Source organism: Nothobranchius furzeri, chromosome 15 (assembly GCF_043380555.1).
Source record: "Nothobranchius furzeri strain GRZ-AD chromosome 15, NfurGRZ-RIMD1, whole genome shotgun sequence".
NCBI classification, from domain to species: Eukaryota; Metazoa; Chordata; class Actinopteri; order Cyprinodontiformes; family Nothobranchiidae; genus Nothobranchius; species Nothobranchius furzeri.
This window is the reverse complement of record NC_091755.1, coordinates 28,462,766-28,490,659: the sequence shown is the minus strand read 5'-3', so window position 1 is coordinate 28,490,659 and position 27,894 is coordinate 28,462,766. Positions and strand designations below refer to the sequence as shown.

The 27,894-nt window shown below is 41.4% G+C and overlaps 1 protein-coding gene across 1 annotated transcript; it reads right to left on the bottom strand.

The window, feature by feature from the left end:
* Window positions 1–6: 6 nt before the first annotated feature.
* Window positions 7–27,824, bottom strand: gnai3 (guanine nucleotide binding protein (G protein), alpha inhibiting activity polypeptide 3). Its single transcript, XM_015967717.2, has 9 exons — window positions 27,595–27,824; window positions 14,442–14,484; window positions 13,926–14,067; window positions 13,696–13,853; window positions 12,952–13,080; window positions 9,075–9,204; window positions 2,183–2,336; window positions 1,681–1,890; window positions 7–226 (listed from the first exon to the last, which is right to left on the bottom strand). The coding sequence occupies exons 1-8, from the start codon at window positions 27,710–27,712 to the stop codon at window positions 1,700–1,702; spliced, it is 1,065 nt and encodes a 354-aa protein (XP_015823203.1). The 5' UTR covers window positions 27,713–27,824; the 3' UTR covers window positions 7–226; window positions 1,681–1,699.
* Between the last annotated feature and the right edge of the window lie 70 nt (window positions 27,825–27,894).

The window sequence follows — 27,894 nt, the reverse complement described above, 5'->3', positions numbered from 1 at the left end:
ACAAAAGGACTTACAGAAATCCATTCACAACTTAATTTCCCTCAAAGCAATCCACCCTAACCCTAACCCTAAAATTTACAGAGAACAAAAAAGAGTCATAGAGCAGTTTAGATCCTGCGTGCATCACGGCCACAAGTTTAAGTCCTCAGTAATAAAATCTTTTTGATTTTTCCTCTGTGGTCAAGATGTCCCAGAAGTCCTGATGCTCTCAAAACTTAAAAACAACCTGCAAGTAGAACAAAAACACTCAATGAGTACAACTCACCTTTAGAAGTGTCCTTGCATAGAAAAACATAAACACACTGATGCAGACATGAACAAAAATCATAGACGTGAAGGTTAAAGCCTGGTTAGCGCAGCAGGATAAACATGCCGATGACATGATTCTCTCTTTCTGACACGATCAGCTTCATAGCGCTGAAGATAATCTAATTAGAAATTCCTATCGTGTGTGGTGTGGGACGACTCTGATCATGAATCTGGGCATTCAAACATGTTGGATTTTCTTGCTTTGATTTTCAAGGACAAACACGCATGCTGCTTGTTGAATGGGTTGTGTAGCCAATCAGGAAGTTACACACTTCTCCTCCGACACATTTGTTTACCCTGATGTCACGTTTAATCTTGTAAGATTTCCCGTCTGACCGGGCAATGTTGATGTGTGACACGTGTTTGCATGCAGTTTTTCTGTGTTGCTGCACACAGCAACCAAAACTGGTATAGCAATGAAAATCATTCAATAATTGAAAAATCCTGCCCTTGTCTAAGGGCTGAAAACAAGGCTTTTTTCCCTTTACATCTAAAAGCCACATTTAGCCTGCAAAGAGATCGATTCCTATCCACTTACTCACACATGCATACATGCATGCACACCCACACTGGACACAAAACCCCCAGCTACAAATAAAGCTACTGTCTGAAGAACTTTATTGTCGATAATAATTGCAGATGAGCAAAAAAATAGCCTGCTCTGTGTCCAGACCGTCCTTCCATAAGCTCATGTGATGATGATCCCGTTACTGACCGATCCTAAACCTTTCTGGGTTCACATATAGATGAGATGCGATGGACAGCACTGATCTGACACACTCAGAAAACAAGTTGTAGTACATTTTAGCTACAGAAAACCTTAAGTTTATTACATTGCTATTGTAATTTTTTTCATCTTGGACATTGAGGAGAAAATTAAAACTGCCCAAATATTTTTAGCAGTGCGCCAAGCAGTGATGAGGTCACTGATATGCAAATCAGTGTGTATCTCTCTGAAACTTTACCAGATTTTTGCCAAGAAGCCTATTTTAATGTTTTAGAGATCAGGATATCTTTTCAACCAGTGAATGCTCAGTATTTACACTAAAGACTGGTCATGCTTTGTGTGGAAATTCACAATTTTAACATTACTGATTGTTTTAAATGTCCTCATAATGGAAATCCACTTTTTCCTGGTTTGAATCCTTTTTGAGAATTCTCCGGAGATGTCTCTGATCTCTGTCTACTGACAGGTAAGACACTGACTTCTCATAAGCACTCCACTAAACACTGAAAGCATCTGATATTGTAATTAATAATATTATTAGGTGGATATAGAACAATCTGACATTTAAAACCATTGTTTTGGATCACAACTCTGTCGTAACATTCCTTGTGAGATGTGGTGGAGCCGAGAGTCTTTCTGCTGACCTGGAAAACAGCTGGAGCTTCAGCTGAGCCCGATCTCCATCAGGTTGATCTTGATAATGACGTCGGTGACGGCGTCAAACACAAACTGCACATTATTGGTGTCTGTGGCACAAGTGAAGTGGGTGTAGATCTCTTTTGTGTTCTTCTGTTTATTGAGGTCTTCAAACTGGCATTGGATGTAGGCCGCTGCCTCTTCGTACGAGCTCCCACCTGAAGAAGTTGGGACACAAATCAGTAATCTTTTCCATTATTGTAACCTCTACTGACACTGGTTTGTGTTTCCAAGGCTGCAGGATCCACAATTTGTTCAGCTCCGTTTTTCTTTTCCAGTCAAAGCATTTCTAATTTAAACTGTGACAACAGGTGTTACCGGTGATATCCGAAGGTTTTCCAGTGAGATGCAACAAAACCTTTTGTAGTAACTTATCCATTAGTAAATAAAATGAGGCCTTCCAGGAAAATAAAGCAAAAGTTTAAAATTAAATTTATCAGTTAGTCTCACCGTTGTACTCGGGGTAACAGATAGTGAGCGGACTCCTGCTGACCTTCTCTTCAAACAAGTCTTTCTTATTGAGGAAGAGGATGATGGAGGTGCGCTTGAACCATTTGTTGTTGCAGATGGAGTCGAAAAGCTTCATGCTCTCATGCATGCGGTTCTGGGGAAAACACAAACTGTAAAGTTGACCTGAGTTTTTCTTAATATCTTTGTCTTACAGAAAACCTTTAGATTGAAAAATCTGATAACTTTGCAAATGGAAGCAAGTTTTAAAGCCATTTGTTGGTTGTGGCCGCTTTTGGTTCATTTGGCCTTGAGATCAATGAGTCATGATTAAAATCACAAAACGTGAAAACAAGATGGTTTATTTTTGTACAGCATGGGAAAACTGAAGTCACATTAATAAATAAAATCAAACTACTTGACCACAAGATCACAAATATTGATCATCTTCTGATAAACTGATGAGATGTCTAACCGTATTGTGCTGGGAACTCCTGAATCCTGACATTTAAGTTTCTCCCACAGAAATAAACAATTCATCGTCCAAAGTCACTAACCACACGTTTTCTTCTCTTCCTTTAGTTTTAGTTTCCTGTGAGTGAATATAAAAGAGTAGAGAGGCCAGTGACATCATTTACTAGAGTTGGAGGACTGGAATTTTCAGTCGGCCATGACCTTTATGTGTTTTTTTTCTGGAGCTTTAATTGTGTTTATGCATACACAATACAAACCAAATATATTAAGTCACTCTTAATGTCTCAAAATTTTATTTACAGATAATTTAACATTGTTTGAACCTTATTTGGATTTTTGCTACTTTTTCACTCATTTTCAGTCCCCTACTTGCACATCTTTAAAAGCTTCCCCTACTTACTTCATAATTTAGCACAAACCAGACCAGTTTAAAAGATTAGAAGAAATTCTGACTTCTTATAGGGACAACCAACAAAAACTACAGGACTGTGGGTATGAACATCAGTCTGAGAGTTCCGTTCAATTCAATTCAAGTTTATTTATGTAGCGCCAAATCACAACAAGAGTTGTCTCAAGGCACTTCACATAATAAACATTCCAGTACAGTTCAGTTCATTAAGCCAATCAGTAAAATGTTTCCTGTATAAGGAACCCAGCAGATTTCATCAAGTTACCGACTAGTGTCAGAGTCATTACAGCAATCCTTATACTAAGCAAGCATTTAGAGGAAACTCCCTTTTAATAGGAAGAAACCTCCAGAGGATCCTGGCTCAGAAAAAGCAGTCATCCACCACGACTCACTGGGGATGGAGAAGACAGAGCAGACACACACACAAACACACACACACACACACCAACCCCCCCCCCCCCCCCCCCCCCACACACACACACACACACACGCACACAACATATAAGCCAACAGCTTATATGAATGAACTATTTAAAGACTTATTTCAAGGAAAGCTGGAGTCTGAGCCTGAAGTGGAATGGGCGCACCAAATTGGACAAGAGAAGAAAGCGGGTGTAAGAGGGATGGTTGTGCACCTGCAAAAGTTGTCAACGAAGGAGAAGATAATAGAAGTGATGAAAAAGGAACGTGTCTTACAAGTACGAGGAATGAAGTTAAAGATTTTTCCGGATCTGACAAGGGAGATGGCAAAGAAACGGGCCGGTTTCTGGGAGATCAGATCTAAACTGAAGAGTGCAGGAGTGAGACACGGTACGGTCTTTCCAGCTACGCTGATCTTAACTTTTAAAGGAGAGACAAAAAGTTTCAGTAACGAAGTGAGGCTGAGATGTACTGTAAAACTGTGATTGAGCCTGAACTTAAGAAATAATGACAATTGATATCAATTAAATAATAGCTAAAAGGCGTGAAGATGACCTTTCAAGAATAGGACTGAGAGCACTATTGTAGATCTCGCTATGGTTAATATTGTTTGAACCCACATAATGATTTATTTTTGAAAGATTATGTCATGAGCTGGCAGAACGAAGCAGAAATTTATTTTCATTACAATGTTAAAGATTTTTGTGACTGTGTGTGTGTGAATGTGGTTGTGTTGGGATAAAGGCTATAATGGAAGCTCAGTGTGAAATCATAAATAGAAGAAATTCAAAACGAATCTTCAATGGCTGATAAAATTTTGTTGCAAAAAGGAGGGTTTAAATGAGCTCATTTGAATGTGTGTAGTTTAAGGAATAAAATAGATGATATTCAAGATATTGTAGAAAAGTATAATTTACAGGTAATGGCAATAACAGAAACACATTTGGATTTGACAATAAATAGTTCTTTATTAATCATAAATGGGTACAGTCTTTTTAGATTGGATAGAACTTAACATGGTGGTGGTGTCGCTTGTTATATTCAAAATAATATTCCTGTTAAGGTAAGAACAGAGTTCACAATTACAGGTGTGGAAGCACTCTGGTTACAGTTATAATTTCCTAATTTGAAATCTGTTTTAGTTGGATGTTGCTACAGACCACCGGATGCTGCTATAATGTATCTCGATCAAATAGGTGAAATGTTAGATAAGGTTTGTGACACAGGAACTGAGATTTACCTATTAGGGGACTTAAACATAGATTGAAAATCAAGAAATTGCTCATTAAAGAGCTAATTACTCCCATTTGCTAATACTTTTTATTTGTCACAAGTTGTAAAAGATTTCACAAGAGTGCAGGTTAAAAATAATGGTGTATGCTCTAAAACGAGTATTGATTAAATTTTTACTAATATGGCTGAATAATGTTCTGAGGCTATTTCAGTTCCAGTTGGTTGCAGTGACCATAATTTGGTTGCTATTAAAAGAAAAGTTAAGGTGCCAAAAGGTCAACAATTTATATATAAAAGAATTTTTTTAAACTTTAGAGAGAGTGATTTTGTAGAAGAAATAAGAAACATAGATTGGACAGACGTAACAAAGGAGAAGGATCCAGGAAAGGCTGTAGAGATGTTTGACAATTTGTTAACAAAGGTGATAAATAAACATGCACCGATGAGGAAACAGGCTGTAAGAAGTGTAGCTTCTCCATGGCTGGATAAAGAACTTAAGGAACGTATGAGGCAGAGGGACAAATTAAAATTAGAGCAATAAAAACAAATCAATTGGAAACATGTGCGAATATCGCAAAATAAGGAACATTGTGACTAAACTGAATAAAAACAAAAAACAATTATATTGTCATAGAAGAATCACAGAAGTTAAATTAGATAATGCAAAGGTGTGGGGTACATTAAATGAGTTCATGGGGGTTAAAAAAGGAAGGCACCTACTCTTCTAGAGGCAAATGGAGTTTTTTTTAACCAAACCAAAAGAAAAAGCTGATTATCTAAAACTGTTTTTTATCAATAAAATTAAAACATTGCATAATACCAGGGAGGAGAGAAAAGATGAAAATACATCTTATCAAAGAATTAAGGATGATATAATACAAATGAAAGACTGTGAGTTTAAGTTTGTGGACGTGTCAGAGGATTACATTAAAAAATTAATCTTAAATAGTAAAGATAAACCCCCTGGAATGGACCATATTGATATAAGATTGCTAAAATTGGTGGTAGATTTTATTTTACTGCCGGTTTCACATATATTTAACATATGTTTTAAGAAAAGTATTTTTCCAGCCCAATGGAAAAGGCAAAAGTAATTCCATTAATCAAAAATAACAGAGAACCACTGTCTGGTTAAAATAGTCAGCCAATAAGTTTGTTACCAGCATTAAGCAAATTTTTGGAAAGAGTAGCATATAAACAAATACAAGAATATTTTATAACAAATAGATTAAACACAATTTATCAACATGCATTTAAGGTGGGTCACTCCACTACTACTGCACTTGCTCAGATTACTGATCATTGGTTGGAAGAATTAGAGGATACAAAGTTAGTTGGTACTATATTTTTTGATTTGAGTGCAGCTTTTGATGTGATTGATCATAAAATCTTTAAAAAAATTAGAACATTATAGATTTCTGTTGTCCGCCATTAAGTGGACAGAAAGTTATTTAACGAATCGTAAATTCAACTTCTATTTTAATGGCAGTTATTCTGAAACAGGTCAGTTAGATTGTGGAGTGCCACAGGGCAGTTGTTTGGGCCATCTTTTGTTTTCTATTTTTATTAATGAGTTACCTTTGATTTTAAAACATGCAACCATGGCTATATATGCAGATGACACTACATTTTTGCATTAGCAAAAACAGAAGGCCAATTAAATGATATTTTTAAAAAGGAGTTGATTTAGTTACACAATGGATTAGAATGAACGAACTAGAAATCAATGCAGAAAAAACTAAACATATTATAGTTGGAAATAAATATACACTACAGATGACACCTAGACTGCATTTGAAGCTAGGTAATATAGAGCAGGTAGAAGAAGCAAGATTGTTGGGGGTAATTGTGGATTCTAGATTGTCATGGACTAGTCACATAAATCATGTCCTGCTGAAACTTGGAAGAAGTATGGGCACAATCAAACATTGTTGTAAATTTATTCCTCATTTGCAGATAAAAACTTTAGTTCAAACATTAGTACTGTCTCATTTAGATTATGCATCACTTATTTGGTCTAATACAAGTTAATTGAATTTATATAAGTTACAAGTGACACAAAATAAAGCTGCACGAATTGTTCTGGGTTGTAATTATAGAACAAATGTAAGTATGATGCACGATAGGTTGGCCTGGTTAACAGTGAAATGTAGATTAAAGTATTCACTGATAACATTTATAAGAAATATAATAACTACGAAAATACCTAGAATAATTTATGACAAGTTATCATTTTTTTCAGACAATCATGATTACATGAAGAGACAGACAAGTGACATAAGGTGCGGCCTACCGCGCTGCAGAGCAAATCAAAGGCAAAGAGCGGTTTATTACAGAGCCATGGTTGCATGGAATGCCATACCGAGATTTTTGTTACTAGAGAATAACAGAAGATGTTTTCAAAAGAAGTGAAACTTTTTTTGTTTCCACAACAGTAAATTTTGCACAATGAATTGTAAATGTGACTGATATGACAGCTTCTATAGTTTTTGTTTGTTATGGAAGTGATGTGATATGATTTTTGATTCTTGGATATATTTATTTATTGCTCTGTGTAAACTCTCCGTATTTACTTATTTAGATTTTTCATGAACGCTGAAGTGTGTGGTAACTTATTGGTATATCATTATTGCAATTGTGCTGGTATGATTATAATGAGCTCCTGGGGTTTGCTGTTGTTGTTGTTGTTGTTGTGTGTGTGTGTGTGTGTGTGTGTGTGTGTGTGTGTGTGTGTGTGTGTGTGGGTGTATGTGGGGACGGGGGTGTTTTTTTTAAATATTTGTAATGAAATTGGAAGAGACCTCAGGAAGAATAGCTCCACACAATGGTGGGAGCTAATGAGGTTCTCAATAAATAAATAAAACATATATACCAAGTAGTATTTCTATGGTTACATTGTGATTTCTTAGTAAATATTTTATTTGGTGAGAGATAAACTTTATTGTATTTATCCTAGTGAATTTATAATTAAACGGGTAAACTAGTAGTAGCACATCCAACGTCAAAGAAAGTTAAATGTTATTATCAGGAGAGGGAGAATGTTTAAGTGGTTAGCGGCAGTGTTCAAGCCGATGGCCCCCTCAATGAGGGCACCACAGCTCAGCAGAACATCATTGTAGCTTCTTCTGGGGAGAAAAATACTTAGAGAAAAAAATAAAGTTAACAGCTGAAATAATGCAGTTAAAGAGCAGATTGTAGAAGAAAGTAGTAGAGTGTGGAGCGTGGTCAGTGTGTCCTCCAGCAGTCTAAGCCTATAGCAGTATAACTACAGAGATAACCCAGCCTTTTAGATGGTGGTATGTTGGAGGCCTCCTTCTACTCCTCCACTTGTCCAGATCTGGGCTAACATCAGATTTTAACCATAGGCCCTATCAAATAAAAATGTTTTAAGCCTAGTCTTAAAAGTAGACAGGGTGTCTGCCTCTCGGACTGTTTTTTTGACTTAAAGCCAGCATGCCTAAAGTGTGGCGCGGGGGCGATCTGCAGCCTTTGGAGGGTTTTTTTGTGGCTCTCACTTGCTTTTCTACACTGGTGTATTTTTGTCATCAGCAGGATGTGGATTTAGCTCCAAAACCTTTACAGTACAAATAAAAAAGCATCACAATTTTATTAAACATGTTTTAAAATGAACAAAACCACATTTAATTTTTCACTTAACCGTTTCGGTCATTATCTTGAAAAGTTTGGACACCCCTGCCTTAGAGCTGCATGTAAAGAATTATTGTGATTATCATATGTATTTCATCAAAAGAGACCCTGTCTTATATTTAAAGGGGAACTAGGCAGTTTTGGCCTGCTTTTAGCACCCCCTAGTGTTCATTTGTAGAACCGAAAGCCAAACCTATCTCCTCACTGTGTTTGTCTTAATCTAACAGCTGAAATGTCTCTCCAGCTTTTATTAGTGTCTACAGGAGTGATTCATCACCATTTTAAACAAATCAGCTGTGTTCAGATCTAAAACATGAAGGAAATGTGCTGGAACCAGACTGCAGTGCCAGGTACGTCAGCTCAAAGTCCCAACAGAGCGGCCCGCCAGTCTGAAGTTGCAAATAGAATACTCTGGCCACAGGGAGCAATAGGGGCTGGGTATATTAACCCTGTAAAGGGTAATTTTAGCACATAGTGACTCAAGAAAAAGATTTCAAAATATAAAAAAAGTAGCAACATATCCCTTTCATACAAACAGATTGAAATCAGAATGTTTCTAGAGTGTTTTTGGTTAAAAAGGACAATTTTAGTTTGTGGCCGAGTTTAGTTCAGACGCAGCTACAGTTTGATTTTCCCATCTTTTAAACTCACCACCACAGGATGTTGACCTTGTTGCTTCAGGGCATCAGTGATTCATGTCCGCTCACTTACCATCTCCTCATCCTCAGCCAGGACGAGGTCGTAGTCGCTCAGCGCCACGCAGAAAATGATCGCTGTGACTCCTTCAAAACAGTGGATCCACTTCTTCCTCTCTGAGCGCTGACCCCCAACATCAAACATCCTGAGGACACAAAAAGGAACGCATGACCTCGGTCAGTGCATTACTAAATGAGTTCATTCATGCTGGGTTTAATATAATTTTAATATCAGTGGTTTATACGGTTTATTTTTTATAATCCGGGGTGTACACAGACACATGTGGCACGCTGCTGACCTGACTTCGTAATCTCCTGTTTGCGCGCCTCAACCTGAGGCCCTCGGAGGCTAACTGAGTCCATGCTAAGCTGGCACAGAAATGAAAGAACACCGTGTGCTGCAACACCAGTTCAGTGACTACACGTCTCCGGGTCCTGGGCATTTTTTATGGTGCTGCAAAGGCAGGGGTGTGTGAGTGTGTTATTACAGTTAATGTTTCACCAACATCTCTAAGTACAGAAGCCAGAAAAAAATAATGTAGAGGAGGGAAGCAATCTAATTATGGCTTGTACTGCATTAGGGTTTTAGAAAGGGCCATAAACCTGAATTTTCATTTAAAGTGTGCCAAACAAGCAGAAATTGTGATCAAACACCAGAATAAAAGGGCCCTTTGACACTGGATTAGGTTTTCTCCATTAGTTTGGCTCATTTCTTGAAACAGAAATTACATTCTCAAAATAACAAACCTCCAAACCTCTTGGCAAACGTTCACAACAGAATGGCATTTCTCATTCATTTTATCAAATGGCAAATGCCTTAGTACATGTCTCAGTTGTCTCAATTGTCTCAGTGCATCTTTGCAAATGATTAAGTACATGTAGCCTACAGTTATACAGTTAGCCCACATTTAGTACATTTTCCAAATGAATAGATCTTGTAGATCTAAACTGATTAGTTTATTCTCAGTCTAATGATCATTCTCTCCAAAACATGTCAGCATGATTTCATTGTATAAGTACTCGCATGCACAAATGTCTGTTCAATTGTCAGAATTGGTCAAGAACATAATACCATGAATACCAAATATGAATTTCTTTGAATATTTGCTACATTGATGACAGTCATTGACAGTCAGGTGAAACTAGACTAACGAACGGGGAGTGTCACACACAGGTGTTTTCCATGATTGTGCGCTGCCAAACACAGATATATAGAGCTTGACCAGCGCCAGTCCGATCTCTGAACATGGATGGACAAGGCCAAGCAAACAGACAAGGGGAAGTTCTTCCTCAAGGAAGAAGAGGAAGAAGAAGAAGAAGAGCACTGAGAATGCGTGGTGGAGGAATAGGGGGAAGAGGCAGAGGAGCGGGAAGACACTGTGCAGTCCCGAGAATCTGTGTCCAGACGGACAACAGCGTGTAAATAATCAGGAGGGTGAAGACGGTGGACAAGAGCGGGAGAATGAGTACAGCAACCACTGAATATGTCCTTGTTTTTTTATTTTGTGTTCATACAATTTACTGTATTACTGTAAAGTACATTTTCTTTTTACATATGTATGAAACTTTCTTTTTGTGTGAATAAAAAATGGTTATAATTTCCTTGGTAGTGTGAGTGCAATCTGTGATGTCAAACCTTGGAGGCTACTCTTTTCAGTTGTATATTGGTCCTCTGCCATAGTGACAAAACATCTAAACATTTTATGTTTATGTTTATTTATTTGGCAGACGCTTTTATCCAAAGCAACTTACAATTTATAACCTATAGGGCATGTTGTGATGGGTTGTATGGCAGTACTCACACAATGCCAAAGGGACGATGCATTTTGGGGGCACTGACTATTCAGATTAGAAAGAAATGTAGTTTTGACATGAGTGAACTGTTTCAGGAGAGATATGAGCTTTTGCAGGTAAACCATGTTGTTGTGATCAACCATCCAGGTTTATTTTGACAAAGGCACCAAGAATGATGAGAATGTCCGATCTGTGTCGAGAAATGAGCCAAAGCCATTGAGAAGGATCTTTGCCCTTTTGGACTGACACTGTTTAAATGAGAAAGGGATTTAGAGTGAAGCCTGAGTGAACGGTTTTGGAAGAGATATGAGCTTTTGCAGGTGAGCTATAGTGTTGTGCTAAACTGTAAGAGTGTTTTGCCAAATGATCTTAGAGGCATGAAAATGTAATTTCTGTTTCAAGAAATGAGCCAAACCAATGGAGAAAAACTGTAATACCATATATGCCCATTATTGGGTCTTGGTTTTCAGACCATTTAAGGATACAAAAACTTCCCTTTCAGGGCTTCACTAAGGCGTCAGATTATTGCGACTGTTCTGGCGGTGAGTGACGCCATTGATTGGCGCCAAAAGGTATCCACGGACATTAACTCATTCACTGCCAGCCGTTTCCTGATTGGTAAAGCCCTTCGCTGCCAGTGTTTCTCACCGTTTTTACTGGGGCAGCAGTAGCTCAACAGGTTGAGCGGGTTGTCCAGTAATCGGAAGGTTGCAGGTTCGATCCCGGCTCCAGACAGAGAATTCTGCTGTTGTGTCCTTGGGCAAGACACTTAACCCACCTTGCCTGCTGATGGTGGTCGGAGGGACGGGCGGCGCCTGTGCTCGGCAGCCTCGCCTCTGTCAGTGCACCCCAGGGCAGCTGTGGCTACATCGTAGCTCATCATCATCAGTGTGTGAATGAGTGTGTGAATGGATGAATGATACACTGTAGTGTAAAGCGCTTTGGAGTCCTTACTCTGAGAGGCGCTATACAAGTGCGGGTCATACTGTTTTTTTTAAGAGTCACAGAACGTTGCGCTCTAGGATGATGTCGACGCCAAAACAACCAAAACAAAGAGGAGGCTCACCTCTTACATCAGGAAGAAGCCGCGTGTTTCGAGCGTTATCCATTCTTTCATAATCCGTTGTCGAATTGTGATCGGCAGAGGCTTTTCCGTTTTGCGCCTCACTTTGTTTTACAGGAACGGCCCAGAACGATCTCCTAACACATGGATGTTCTGCTTCCTGATCATGTGACGTGTGCGGATGAAGATCGGCTTCAGAGCTATGTTTGTTCTCTCAGCGCGGGTACTAGTTCCGATGCCCAAACAGTAAAAAAAATAATAAAATGCAAATGATGACTTTAGTCATCATTGGCAGTGAATGAGTTAATGACATTTAAAACATTTTATTCTGTCAAAGTACGCTGTGTTTTATGTCATAGTACCTGGGAGAGCAGAGGAAGCGGCATAAATGACAGCGTTGTGGAGGGATTTCCTACACATTTTCTGATGTTGAGTTTTGAAATGGCGATTTTAAAGCAGTGTGAATGTTGCTTATTTTCTTTTCCTTCCATTCTGCATCACCAGCAACTCTTTCAATTTTACAAATGGCGCAGGTTTGGCAATAGTTGCCTATATCGTTTCCTACTGAGTTACAACCAATCAGAATGAAATAACCACTAGCCGAGCCATTTCCGAGTACATACCCCATGGCAGATACTCAGTTGGTGCCTGAAATGGCCCAGAAAGTGGTCCTATTAAGCCAGCCCAGTTAAGGGAGACACACACATGCCATGAAGGTCTGATAAAATTACCTTTTAGGTCAGATTGTGGAAACGGGCCTATAGATTCAGATGAAGGAGCTGTAACCGCACGGAAGGTACAAAAAAGCCTTTTTTTCTTCTAAAACAAAATGATACATTACAATGTGTTAAAGCTTTACTTTGGTTCATAGCAAATATTTCACTAGATAACAAGATTATCAGATATTTAGTAAATTCTATGAACCAAAACATGAACCAAAAACTGTCCACCAGCTCAGGACTAGAAGGAAGTATTTATGGAAACAACAGTCCTCCCTCAGCTGAGGTCGGTGATGATCAGATGGAGCTGTACTAACTTGAAGTGGAGATCTTTGAAGGTGAAGTGAGTTTCCACGATGCCTGTTGTTTTCACTCGGGTACGTAAAACGTCCTGCTGAGTCGGGATGTAGTTCTGCTCACAGATCCGGTCCAAATCGTTCAGGTAGCTGGAGAGAGAGGAGACAAAGTGGCATGATCTACGAGCAAAGGAGCTCACTGCCGGGATGTTTGTTTTGTTAAAAACTCAAATTAGAATTTAAAGCAGCTTGGCTTTAAATCTTTAAATGTCTACCAGACACTTGTTCTCAATTACGTGCAGAGTTTAAAAACAACTGAGATTTCCAGAGAACAAGACTAAATATGGGCTCATATTTTCATAGATGATAGCTTCTTGTGGGTTGAGTAAAAACAGACTAACTCCGTCGGTTTCGTTTGTCGCAGAAAGCAAACCAGAGTCATGACAACTCGTCTGTTTTCACAACAAAGACTGTGCCCTTCTCACAGAGAACCTTGAGCTTTGTCTGTTTCTGAGTGGTAACATCAGACTGCTTTACTTGCTAGCTTTATTTCATTAGTGGCTAACATAGTCATAGTGAGACTGTAAAAAGAAGACCTGTCAGTTTCTTACAAATTTAACTGCTGCTTTTAGGAATCTAATCAGCAGTGGAACGAGCTGAGACCGGATCAAAAAGGACAAGACGCTTCACGCCTTTTCTTTGCCTTCCAGTCATAATGTCAGACGTGTTAGCGCTTGCTATCCAGGTTTGGTGTGATGTTCTCACTATGGAGCGGAGTCATTGAGCTGATACTCTCGTGACCGATCGAAACAGCCCTGGACGCCGCTGTCGCTCCACAACCTGCTTATCACGGCGCTCAGCTCTGCAGACATCACTCCTTCCTCTGTCGTACTCGCCAGGGCAAACAGCTGGCGGGCGTCGTCCTGCAGGAAGATAAATGCGACTGTAAAATCGATGCTGTGGTGATTTATATCACAACTTGGCTGATAGCTTACCGCCCGTGCAGGATCCTCAAAATCTATCTTCAACCGGCCCATGGCCCTGATGATGGCCATGATTGACTGGAGGGTGTTGCTGTACACGACCACTTTGTACTGCTTACACTCCTCTTCTGAGTAGCCATGTTCATGGATGATTCTGAGAGAAACACGCTTTTAGAGTTCACGTAAAAATGTGGATTCAGTTACACATTCGTGTATTTCTGTCATTAGTGCAGGAATCTGAGCTTCAGTGAGTCTGCAGCATGGCTAATGTGGGAACCGAGGGGAACTCTATTCATGTTCTGCCAGGCAACATTTCGCCTCTGTTGCCATTGTTCCATCAAAAAAGGGGGCTTCCTCCTTTGGCTGAGTGGAACAAAATCAGGCTCGTGTTTCCAGACAGATGAGCTCAACAATGTGGCAGCTAAAAGAAGAAGTGAGCCTGTACTTCATCAGCGCAACACAAAAAATTGCTTTACAGGAAGTCTGAAGCCTTCCAAAGAACCTCCATCCACACAAACTGTGACTCACTTCATCTGTTTCACAATCGTGCTTTTCCCAGATTCCCCAGCACCTGGAGAGAAAAATGAGGGAGAGAGGGAGATAATGTGAGGCAGAAAGACATTTTTCATAAGTATAATGGATCAGTCCAGCTTTGCATATGAGCTGAAATTAATCTGATGATATTTAATCACACAGTCGGCATTTTGGGGGGAGTTTACGAGATAGCTCATGCAGCAGTCAGCAGTTTCAGGGCATTCAATCAGCCTCCATGGAACGACTGGATGAAGCGGGGATGAAATTTATGTAAACTTTCACAATGTTTGACATCTGGGGCAGATGATTAGCTGCTGACTGGCAGAAGAGATGGTAAATCCCCACAAAGCTTCCATCACAACAAGTGATATTATAATAATGATGAGTAGATGGAAGGTTTAAACTTGAACACTAAATTAATTTCCACAACAATCAGCCAAACAGGAAGCAGCAGCTCTGGCTGGAAGTGTTTGTCCCGCTGAAGAGACAAATCCCAGATATGGTGCTGTTCACGGAGCAGAGAGGACATCCAAACAACACGTATGATCCAACTAGTCTGTGTCAGCTGTTTAACCCCCCACCCCCTCCATCCCATCTGCTCTCTGACCCTGCTGTCAACTATAAAATACAACACACATTGATCATCAGTAAGTGTACAATTAGTGCAAACGATATGTTTACTGAGATATAAACAGAAACTGGCTTCATGCCTCAGATTTCTCCTTAGAAATACACTGGAATGTAATTAGAAAACATCACAGACGTGCACAGTGTGTGTGTGTGTGTGTGTGTGTGTGTGTGTGTGTGTGTGTGTGTGTGTGTGTGTGTGTGTGTGTGCGTGCGTGACAAGCATCAGGCAAATAATTTAGTTCACTTCTCACAAGAAAAATCCATCCAGCCATCCATTTTCTGAACCCGTTTCGTCCACGTAGGGTCGCGCGCGGGGGGGTGGGGGGTGGTGGGGGTGGGGGCTATCTCGAGCGGTCAATGGGCAATCAGGCGGGGTACACCCTGGACAGAGAGCCAGTCCATCGCAGGGCAACACAGAGACACACAGGACAAACAATCTCACACACATCTAAGGACAATTTAGACAGACCAATTAACCTAACAGTCATGTTTTTGGACTGTGGGAGAAAGCTGGAGTACCCAGAGAGAACCCACGCATGCACATGGAGAACATGCAAATTCCATGCAGAAAGACCCCAGGCTGGGAAACGAACCCAGGACCTTCTCGCTGCAAGGCAACAGCTCTAACCACTGCGCCACTGTGCAGACTCACAAGAAAAATATCATTCAAAATTTAAACGAGTCACAGGAAGTTGACCTTTTTTACACGTTCTGATGTGATTTTGGAGTATTTTGTTTACTCTTCAATAAATGTTTTGATGAAACTTTAATTTTCTGTTGGAGGCTCAGTTTCAATTAAAGATAAGCCTGTGCCCGTATTTGTCCAGGTATTACGGGTTATCGTGGTGACCATAATGTGCCACTAACAGCAGTTTTAACATTTCTCTGCATCTTTACTTTGGTCACCCATCTTACCTCAAAGCAAAGGTACGCTGTCATAGCTTATACCCTTGCTATATCCATACTTGTATTATAACTGAGCTTTACGAATGTTGATGCTGTATTTTTGGACTGTAGCTGTACTGGCACGCTTCAGTCAGATCATTTCTACTTAAACTTGCAAATGTGAGGTACCTTAAAGACCACCAAATAGTTAAAATAACATCCACAAAAAAACTGCTATAAAATGTAATGTTTGGATTGTAAGCGCTCTGCTGTACATGAATTACCTGTTCATTAATCTCAGTTACTTTACTGATAAAACAAAAGTGTCATAAAATCCCTTTCACCCTTTTTTGCTGCATGGCAAATGCTTCATCTGCTCTGTGCCACGGCCGTTTTCTTTTTTTTTTTATACTAAGATGACATTCTTAAAATAACTTTGTTCAGTGGCTCTGGAGAGGCTCTATAAATATAAAGAAATACTTTTATGGGAATGATCAGGTTCATGCCACACAAATGGTTCATATCAGCCCATTGGATATGACGCTGGAATCAGCAGATGATCCAAATGTCCCAATAACTCCCAGTAAGATAAAAGCACATTAAAAAGTCACATTTAAATGTCCTCTTCTGAATCACGTTTAGTTCCCGTTTTCTTGCTTTTATTTGATGTTTCAGTGTAGCTTTGGTATGAGATCCATGAACCTCTGCAAACCTGTACAACGACACTGTGACTAGGTGGGACTCAGTAACATGAGCTAACTCTTTCAGGTTTGAACTTCTGCATTCGCACAAACAAACAGGAAGCACAAACTCCTGATCTGCTGCTCAGAAGAACCCGATGGATGACATTTTCAAATCCATGTGAATCACTACAATTAATACGGCTCAATAGGCTGTGATTTTGTTTTTGGGATGCACCAATATAAACATTTGGGCCAATATTAATGTCTATATTGCTGTTATGGCTGATAACTGAAATTTACAGATATTATAATTATACATTATTACACGTTTCTATAATTTCATATACATATATATATATATATATATACACACACACACACACACACTCACACACACACACACACACACACACACACACACATATATATATATATATATATATATATATATATATATACATATATACATATATATGAATATATGTATATATATATATACACCATAAATCCTCTAATACAGGCCCAGGCCTGTATTTGACTCAAGCTCATCAGGCTCCAGGCCTTTATTGGAAGGAGGACCAGAATTAGAGGCAGGCCTCAATTTCTATTTGAGCAAAATGAACTAATGGTTTGCTGGAGTTTTTGACAATTAAAATTGCACCCACATTGTCAAAGTTAAACACATTTCTTTTAACAACAGTAGTTTCTGCTTCAGCCCTCTCCCCCTGCGCAGCGGCCGCAAACTCTTTTTTTTTTTTTTACCGTGTCCTGTCTGGCTGTGAAGCAAGCAGAATTGATGTCTGAATGCTGGTGACAAGCCTTACAGATTTACTCTCAGGTGGAGCATCAAAGTGTCTGCTTTTAATGTCACGCCTGATACTTAAAACTTTATTGTTATTGTTGTTGAATGCTTTGTAATTCCGACCAGACACGGAGACAGAGGTGAAAGAGAAAGGAAAAGAAAAGGTGGGGAGGGGGAGGGGGGGGGGTCCACAAAAATAAACAATGAACAAGAGTCTGCTTCTTGACCTGCAGAAAAAAAACTAAAAAAAAGCAAAAGGACAAAAAAAGGGACACAACAATACAACAAGATCAAGCTATCACTGAGTCAACTTGATGAAAAAATATATAATCAACATTGCTTAACTGAAGAATCACGATAATAAATCACAGTGCATTAAGTGCCCACAATAGTCTTAAGACCTGTATTTAACGTGCCCAAGCCCATACTTTTGAGAGCACCATGTGAGCACCTGTGTGTGTACACGTGCTTGTTTATTTAAGTTTTCTCTATAGGAGCTAACAGAGAGTGTGAGGGACCACAGATCCGCCCCCCAAAGATGCGCAGGAGACGGGGGGAGCTCCAAGTCCCAGAGATCCAGGCGCTGCCCCAGAACACAGGAACCCCAAGGAGACTGCAACCAGAAAGGCCCCCGCCCCCCTCGAGAGGCACAGAGGATCGCCCCGGGGGGCCACAACCAGCAGCCGGCAGAGTCCCGGGAGACATCAGCGGCAAGCCCACAGGCCCGCCCGCAGCCTCCCACCCCCTAGCCGGCCGAGCTCGGGACCCAGCGACCCGGGACCCAGGGGCGACCACCCCCGCCGGGGACCCAGCAGAGCCCAGGGACCCAGACCCCACCAGGCAGCCACCGGGATCTATCAGGCAGATGCCAAAATCTTAAACCCCCAGACCCGGTTGCCACGAACACTCAGGCAGACCAAGGCACAACCCCTCACACCAGGTGTGGCAGGGGGAGGGGGGACGAAGATCCATATCATCAAGAGAAGTTCCAGGAGAGGGCAGGAGTCAAAGGCCCCACCTGACATATACAGTCATACACAAACACAGTCATACACTCCCTCCCTCATGCTCACACATGCACATACAACCCAAGACTTACAAAAATGCACGCTGGACACCCACTCATGCTCCCCATACACACCCTATTCACTCTGGTCCCGGTACTGCTGCACATTGGGTACAACCATCACCGGTAACCAGCGTTTGACCCTTTCTGCTGGGGTGCTGATGAGCAGGCTCTCCCGCCCAACGCTAAGCACAGCAACCTACCACCCCAGACCCCAACCAGACGGCCAGATCTCCCTCCTAGCCTCCAGCCCCAGGAAGACAAGCAACAACAGAGGTGGCTAAGACCCCTAGTCTCCCTCCGCCTGATCTAATATAGTGTTGTGTGATCATGAAGTGTATTCCATGGCTGTGGTGAGTGGGCAGTGCGGGCATCATCCGGCCTATGCCAGCTGATGCCACCGCACCACCCCACTTACACCCTCAGCCATCAGTGTCTAAGTGTGGTTTAAAATTGGAAGTGGGCACCGGCACCCATGAGGAGGCTGAGATATCCCCCTGCCAAATGCCGTTGAATGTGCTCACTCCCAAGGCCCTAAGTGTGTGTTTGTGTGGAATGTCGTCAGTGGAAGTGTATAAGGTGCAAATAAAATTGGGGGGCAGGTTGCCACAGGAATGCGGAAATGGGATCCATACCCGCACTCCCTGACTTGCCCACCCCCCAAAGTCCTATGTGTATGTTTGTGTGATGATGTGAGGGAGCAGGAGGAGAGAAACATGCGGGGATGGGAAGGAATGGCTGGTTGGGCTTAGCCAAGGTCTACCTGAGACCCCTGAACCCGGGCCAGGCACTGCTGCGTGTTCCTGCCTTCTTCCCGGCAGCATACATGTCAGGACCCGACCCCCAAGGCCCCGCCCAGATCCCCACACAGGGCCGGCCACCCCCAAACCCCGAGCCCCCAGGCCCCCACCCAGACCCGCCCAGGGGCATTGCAGCTGCCAGGCAGTGACCCATGGCCGCCGCCAAGACCCCCAAGGGGCCCCACTCACAACCGCAAACAGCGGCCGCAAACTCACTGATGCGCCTGCAGCCTCTCAGAGTTCCTGCTGTTCTAAACATTAAAATAATTATTTCATTTTCTGTTCCTCACTTCTGATTACCTTCAATGGTGTCTGTTTGTTGCAACCGCCAGGTACAAAAACTAACTTGTTTTTATTTGACTATTTTTCTGTCCTGTCTGTTTATTATCTTCCTGCATCTCCTCTCAATCCTAAAGAAAAACTGCTACCTGGGTTCATGTTATTCACCTTATGAGTTACCTTTGAACTGCAGTTCTAAAAGATCTACCGACCACAAAAACAGCGGAGTGCTCACCAGCCACATCAGTTAGGTGCGCCACCGAGGACAAAACAGGTGATGCGCCCCGATCCACAGCAGCGAAACGCATCAGGCACAAATAAAAGAATAAAGACAGAAAACATAAAAGGAAATGAGCCGACATGAACGATCGCGTGTTAAATTAGTTTTTGAGGTGGCGACACCTGATTTGATAACGTTATTGTGGCCGTGCTCAGGATGCAGATGTCTGGAGCGCGCCAACAATCAGAGCTTTGAATGCGCAAGCTGGTTAAGATTAGGATGGGGGTGAGAGGAAGGTTAAATTGCAAGAGGGTAAATGTCACAATTTGGTTAAATGTCCGTTTTACGGCGGGTGTCCGTACCGACGCTCTGGCACAGCGCGTTGCCTCCCGACGCGCAGGAGCTTGTCACCTGCTGACAGCAGGCTGCTGTCTTTTCCGAGGACTGCATCTTGCCGGTCATTATCACGTGACAGCGACTAGTCGATGACAGGCATAAAAAGTCACTATAGAGCGGTGAAGTCGACTAGAGACTAGTTCATACAACCCCTGCTACTGCTCCCCAGAGTGTTCTGCAGCATAATCAGCATGTTCTCTTTGAACTTGACATCAAATTTTCGCCTCCTCTTCGTCTCCGCATGGTTAAAGTTACCCTCGCGGTCTATCACTGGCAAATCAAAAGTGAGACGGATGACAGACCCCCCCCCCCCCGTACTTGCTTGTTACCACATTCCACCCAGCCACAATAAAAAAAACGGCCATTATTCACCTCCGCCGACTCCGACCAAAATGTGATACCCGGCAGTTAATTAAATACAGGCTAATATTAGAGGATTTACAGTATCTATATATATATCTATATATATATATCTATATCCATATATAGATATATATATATATATATATATCCAAAAACAGATGTTAGCAACTTGAAGAAAATAAATATGTTTAATTATCGGACCGATACGGAAATGTTAAAGAATAACTAACATCAGCTGATACCGATGTTGATATTGATACATTGTGCATGCCAAATATTTTTACTCCATATTTCACACAATAACTGCTTGTATGCTTGTACACAGTTTAGAACTTACATCACACACACACACACACACACACACACACACACACACACACACACACACACACACACACACACACACACACACACACGCACACACACACACACACACACACACACACAATGCCATTACTGTTACATAACTTATTTCCATCTCAGTGTTTAAAACAAGATATGCCTTCTTTGATTAACAGGTTGTTCATGTGCATTTAGTCTTGAGATTATTCTAACCTCCCAATTAACCAGCACTAAATATTCCAGGTTAGTTACTTATTTCCTGTCTTTTGGCTCCAGTTGACTTTACCGAAACACTTTTCCATTACCTTTTAGTCTCTCACAGTTATTACATGTGAAGGCAATTATTTCAACTAAATGTCATCGTTTTGCATAATCACAGTGTGTATATGTGCAGCCGGCTGAGCTACTCATCACCTTATTTCTCATAATCGTTTGAATGTGACAGAAATGTGATATTTACGAGAGTGTCTCCACGTCATGTTACAGTCTGGTTCCTGACCATTCTGGATTTCATGGACTAAACTGTTTTGAGGCTTAAAAATCAATTCATTTTGATGGGCACTACTGCTAATGTTTTAGATCGTAAGCTGACTTTACTCCAGATCAGAGACCAAAAACTCAACAAGGGGAAAGACAAGATTTAAGGCAAATCTGTAGAAGTGGAAAAGAAAAAAGGATGAAAGAAAAAAGGTCATTAAACTGAAATTTGAATAATTCCTGACTCAGATAAGTTTCAAGTTAGATTATATATGCATAAAAAATTGTGGGTAAAGTAAACATGGAATGCGGAAGGTGAAATAAAACAAGCACCCCCTAGTGGCTGGCTGCAGTACATGTTTTAAGCCCCATGATGTAACTTAAACATGGCGTCATTTCCTCCATTTTTAAAAACGGCCACAGAATAATTCTAAACACATTAATATTTTTATGTTACTAAGTGATCAGCAACAAACTCATAGTGGAATTGTTTTGAGATCACTTTTAAAGGAAGGGAAACTGCAAAAACAAATAAATAAATAAATCATTTAATTTAATTTAATAATATGAAATTCTATAATCAAATAATTTAGAAAAAATAATAATATATTAATAATTTTAATAATAATTCAAAGTCTTTCTTGAACAGAAAAACAACATAACATGAACTTTTATTCAAGGTCTAAAAAGAGAAACAGGAGTGACCTAAAGTGTGTGTGTGTGTGTGTGTGTGTGTGTGTGTGTGTGTGTGTGTGTGTGTGTGTGTGTGTGTGTGTGTGTGTGTGCGTGTGTGTGTATGTGTGTGTGTGTGTGTGTGTGTGTGTGTGTGTGTGTGTGTGTGTGTGTGTGTGTGGGAGTACATTAAACTTCAGAGGTTAAAATCAGACAGCTGGTTAGAAACCATGAACACCTGAGTTTAGTTCCACTATAATCACAGCTAATAGATGGAAACAAAATACCAAATAATAAAGAAAAACACTTCCACATTTGTAGATTTTAGCAGCTGAATATCATGAAGAAGGATTAGAGGAGAACAGTGTTCAGATCACCGCCCAGCAAGAATTAAACCTGCGAATATTTTAGGTTAAGCTGACAGCGGGAAAAGAGATTTACTCTCATCACACAGACACAGAGGAGAGGACGAATCACATTGATCCGTGTTCTCGGTTCTGTCAAACATCAGTTCTCTCATTCATGGCATTTCTTGACTGATTAGCAGCCCTGGCCTGCTGCCAGTTCACAAAACCAACTTTACACAAGCATCCAAACCCACACAGAAGTCAGACTCCAAACTAAGCCTCATTTAACAAGAATCTCAAATCCAGATTTATTTTTTTATTTATCACCATTTGTGGTCAAACAGTGACCATTTCCACTGAAAGGGTGCACAGCCTTTTTTTTCTTCTTCTTTTTGTTTTCCTTCCTGTAACTTTTCTGCTCCAGGGAGTGATTGCTTGGGGAAAAAAAATTGTGGTTGGTTTTCCAGAACAAATGTTTCCGTACAATGAGATCGTAGCCTGCAATGAAGCATTGCAACACCCAATGAATCATGGAGCAGTGAGCTTCTCCAGCAACCACATGCATGTGCATTCACGAAGACAATCAACGGCCTGCATGCCACACATCAATGAGCTATAAAAGGAGGAACTAGAAGGAAAAACATAGCTCATTATCCTTACAGCTGACACGAGATGCATGGGTTTTGTTCTGCATTTCATAAAGTTAAAGATCCTGATGGAAATCAGAAATCTACGGCTCCATCGTCTCATAAAACCAAAAACAATCTTTAGAACTGATAGTCTCACTGATTCGTTGATTACAAAAGTCACACATTCACCTGAGAGAAAACAATTCACTCACACATTAGAACAAGGGAACTCTTTAATAACGTGTACAAAAAAATCATCCGTTGTCATCTTAAGAATGTCTTGAATCATGAATGAATGTTCCATATCTGTACTCAGAATAATCACACATCTAATTACACATCTGATTCTCCTGCTGACCCGGTCAGAATGCTTCAGCTCAGCTCTAATTAGATTAGATGAAAAAACGCTGAAGGGACAATGAAAACACAAAAGCTGACATTTTCTGGTAAATCTCAAACACTGACGACAACTTACCAAGTAAGTACTTAAGTACTTAAGTAAGTGTATGTATATTTATATTTCATATACATGTTTATATGTCTGCATGTATACGTATGTATGGCTGGATGATGAAAGATGGATTACAATATTTTTGCATGTATGTGTGTGCGTGAGTATGTGCTTGTTAGCTAAATGAGCAACTGAGTGGACAAAAAAGAGAAACTGAAAGTAATCATTGGATGAGCCTCGGCAGCTGATTAACCGTCAAATCCACAAAAATGGTAGCCTGGCAAGCCAGACTAAATACATGTATTATAAACTTTGCAAAGTAAGAATTTGGTCTAGTTCACTAGGCTACAAAAATGGCTAAAACGCAAACTATTTTAAAGATTTTGAGCTATAATTTGATGTTAGTAGGGCAAGAAAATATTGATACACTGAAATATCGTAATCTTTTTCTTATATTCTTATCATGATACTGAATCAATATTTAAAAGCAATGTCTCGTCTCGTCTCATCTTCCTCCGCTTATCCGGGTCCGGGTCGCGGGGGCAGCATCCCAACTAGGGAGCTCCAGGCCGTCCTCTCCCCGGCCTTGTCCACCAGCTCCTCCGGCAGGACCCCAAGGCGTTCCCGGACCAGATTGGAGATGTAACCTCTCCAACGTGTCCTGGGTCGACCCGGGGGCCTTCTGCCAGCAGGACATGCCCGAAACACCTCCCCGGGGAGGCGTCCAGGAGGCATCCTGACCAGATGCCCAAACCACCTCAACTGGCTCCTTTCGATCCGGAGGAGCAGCGGTTCTACTCCGAGTCCCTCCCGAATGTCCGAGCTCCTCACCCTATCTCTAAGGCTGAGCCCGGCCACCCTACGGAGGAAACTCATTTCGGCCGCTTGTATCCGCGATCTCGTTCTTTCGGTCATTACCCAAAGCTCATGACCATAGGTGAGGATTGGGACGTAGATCGACCGGTAAATCGAGAGCCTGGCTTTCTGGCTCAGCTCCCTCTTCCCCACGACAGATCGGCTCAGCGTCCGCATCACTGCAGACGCCGAACCAATGTATCAATCATTTTTTGGGAATTTGCATGAAAAGCATTTAGATGCAGGGTTTTTCTTTTTTGTGGGGTGCAATTCAAACTCCGACTGCTAGTTGGCAGTAGTTTTTATCGCTTTCATTCTGAAGGAACTCATAGATCTTCCAGTAGGGAGCCCAAGGGTGTTTCTCAAAGCCAAGGAACCTCGCCTTGATGTCTTGGCCCCACTCCGGTTGCCTAGGAGATTCGTCACCAGGAACTGCCAAGACGTGTTCCAATGTTCAGGTGTGTGTTCTCCGTTTGTTAGCCGTTTAGCTAGCTGAGCCAGGATACACGGGAGGTGTCTTGTGGCCTAGCTCTGGTCAAAAATTTCCCAGAATACTCCACGGTATTTTCAAAAAGATGGCAGATCAGAGGCCAGCAGCTACTTTGGGGGCAAATTTCAAGTTTAAAAGTAAGAGGTGTTTCTCAATGTCAAGGTGCCTGGTAAGGCTGCACAATATATCACAAATATATCGTTATCGCAATATCAACATGCGCAATATGCATATCATGTTATGGGTTATTCCTCATGAGTGTCTTTAATGTGTGTTTTTTCTCTGTGTAGGTTGGCTGTGGCTCTTCCTGCAGTTCCTGCCCCTCTTTGGAGCACCAGGGAGTGCCGCAGCTGACTGCAATTTCCTGATTGCCACACCATGTATTTAAGCAGCTGCTCCCAGTGCATGGTGTGGCGTTGTTGTGTAGTATTGCTGGTGTCTATAGCACGAACTTAGGCCTAGTCCACACGTAGCCGTTTTTTTTAAATGAATATCCGCTCCTCCAAAAACTTGCATCCACACCACCTCGTTTAAAAAAAAAACTCTGTCCACATGTACCCGGATAAATACGTTGTTAAGGACATGCCAGACCCGTAGGCAGCAGTACTTCCCCCGTTCTTAACCTCGTCCTTCGTCTGTGGTCTTCCGCAAGGAGCAGTAATTCCGCTTGCAAAAACAAACAAGCAAAAAGCACTTGGACAATTGATAAAGCGAGCGCAGCTCTGAGGGCATCCATGCTGTCGGCTAGTGTAAACACAGGTCGCACACGTGATGTCAGCATTTTTTTTGTCGCGGAAAGTGACGTTGCGGACCTTAAAACTCCGGTTTTGTCTGTCCACACGCAGACACCCAAAACGGAGAAAACGCAGATCTTCACTTTGGCCGGAGTTTTTAAAAAGATCTGTTTTCGTGTGAAAAAACTCCGTTTTCGTGTGGATGACAGGCCAAAACGTAGAAAAATATCTACGTTTTGGCAGATCCCCGGCTACGTGTGGACAGGGCCTTAGAGTCTATGGTAGTTTTTGATCAAGTGAAGTCCTTTTTCCCACTTATGTGGTGACCTTTTGTTATTAAAATACCTCAGTATTGGATCTGGACATCCTGCCTCCTGCATTTGGGTTTATTCCTGTGTACCCTCGCGTGACATATCATAAAGAACAGATGAATATCGCAATGAAGGGTCAGCTCAAATGTTTGCTACACATAATGCATCCAACGGGCACATGATGTATTTTTAACAAATCAAATAGAGCTCTTCACCCATTTGGCCAATTGGGTGGGTTCTAATAGGTCAGATGCCCGCCCCCAAGGCAGATGGCACTTAATTTTGATGGTTAGCAAACACCTGAATTAGCTTAGTTCTGCTCTTTCTGCTGATTCAGCTTTTCCTGGGATCCACTGATTGCCTTTTATTGTTCATTTTCTTTTGCCCTTTCCTCACATCTTTAGCTTTTCTCATTATTATGAGTTTTTGCCATTTTTATTTTTCTTTGTTTTTTTTATTAGTCCGTAGCATTTGCTATCCGTAGCTTTAGCAGCAGAGAGAGAGAGTGCCAACTCAGCGACTTTGTCGCTGTTCCTAACGCCTAATGACGAACCTAGCTACATTTCTGAGGAACCTTAGCTACTTTCTGTATAACTTTCTTCTAGATATTTCCTGCAACTTAGCAACAAAATAGCCATTTTCGCTTTGAACCGTTCTTTGGTTCGACGTTGTTTCAGGTGTCATTAAGGATATAAAAGTTACAGATACTATGAATATTACTAGAGTGTAGCTCACCTTGTAAGATATCTGACTCTCATGCTGAGGACCTGGGTTCAATTCTGTGTGTGAACATAGTTTATTTGGAGTTTCTTTTTTACATTAATGGTATTTTTTTACAGTAAGATGCCCAAATTTTTATTTGAGACTTGCCAAACAGCATTGAATTCACAGATAAAAAAGAGGTGGGTTCAACTTTCATTTTGGAACAATTTTTCAAGCAAGGGAAGGTAATGATCTCAGCATGCAGGACAACTGACCCATCATAAATCTTTGTCGGCTGTGCTGAAGAGAAAGGTACAGAACCAAATGATTTAATTAATTAGCTGCGTTCTCCTGTCCTCTGTCCTCCGGGCCACACACACGGGACTGTCTCAGCTGTTATTTTCGTTAAGGAGTGTGCACGTACAGCATGCGCACCTCGTGCACGAGCCTACTATTGCAGCTGCCGTTATGCTTTTGGCCTGAGGGGGCAATCCCGAGCATAAAAATTCAAAAGTCCGTAAAGTCCCTTTAAACTCAAGAACAACTTAAAAAGTTGTTTGTGTAAACTGCTTTAATCAGTAAGGATAAACTAGGAGGGTGCAGTCGGGAAACTATTTATGTACATCAGCGTGAGAATATTTGAGTCAGTAAAAAGTCTAAAAGAAAGAAATTTGTTCTTTTCTGTGTGCATTGGTTTCAGACACTGCTGACTCAACAGTGAGCTGAAATAACAGACCAGATCTTTTGAATCACTTCCCCCTTTTCAACAGTTTAACGCTGATAGAAAACCCGTGACAGTGTTGGGTTTCCTCATACCAACATCTGGTTTATTTCTACAAGTTTTCATATGCAGGGAAACGATGAGTTCCAGCTGCTCAACCAGGGGGAGAGCTAGAGGAGGAGGAGTGCTGGAGTGCCACGAACTAAACACCATTCCTGAGTGTGAAAATTCAAAAATATTCACAGAAAAGACATTTGTTGCATTAAAAGGGACTATTAGATGTTGTTCATACCGAGCAGCAGGAGTTTCACCTCTCTGGATGATTTATCTCTGTCTTCTCGCAGGTTTTTATCAATAATTTTACTCCTCTCCACCGCAGCCTTGTCCTCGGCACTGATCGTGCAGCCCATTTTCACTCTCTGACAACTTCTCACCGTCGGACCGAGACCTTTCAGCCGCTCAACACGTCCAGCTGCTGCTCCTCCCGGCTCAGCCCCAGCGCGGAGAGGAGGAGGAGGAGGAGGAGGAGGAGGAGGAGGAGGAGGAGGAGGAGGAGGAGGAGGAAAGGCGTTGGCACCGTGTAACTAAATCC

What these genes read in the sequence shown, in the direction of transcription:
- gnai3 (XM_015967717.2), bottom strand. Translation starts at nt 27,712, where the DNA reads ATGGGCTGCACGATCAGTGCCGAGGACAAGGCTGCGGTGGAGAGGAGT. An exon ending in GGTGAAACTCCTGCTGCTCG is followed by an intron (nt 14,485 to 27,594) that starts GTATGAACAACA and finishes TTTTCTCTCCAG; the next exon opens with GTGCTGGGGAATCTGGGAAA. An exon ending in CTGTTACCCCGAGTACAACG is followed by an intron (nt 1,891 to 2,182) that starts GTGAGACTAACT and finishes CAACTTCTTCAG; the next exon opens with GTGGGAGCTCGTACGAAGAG.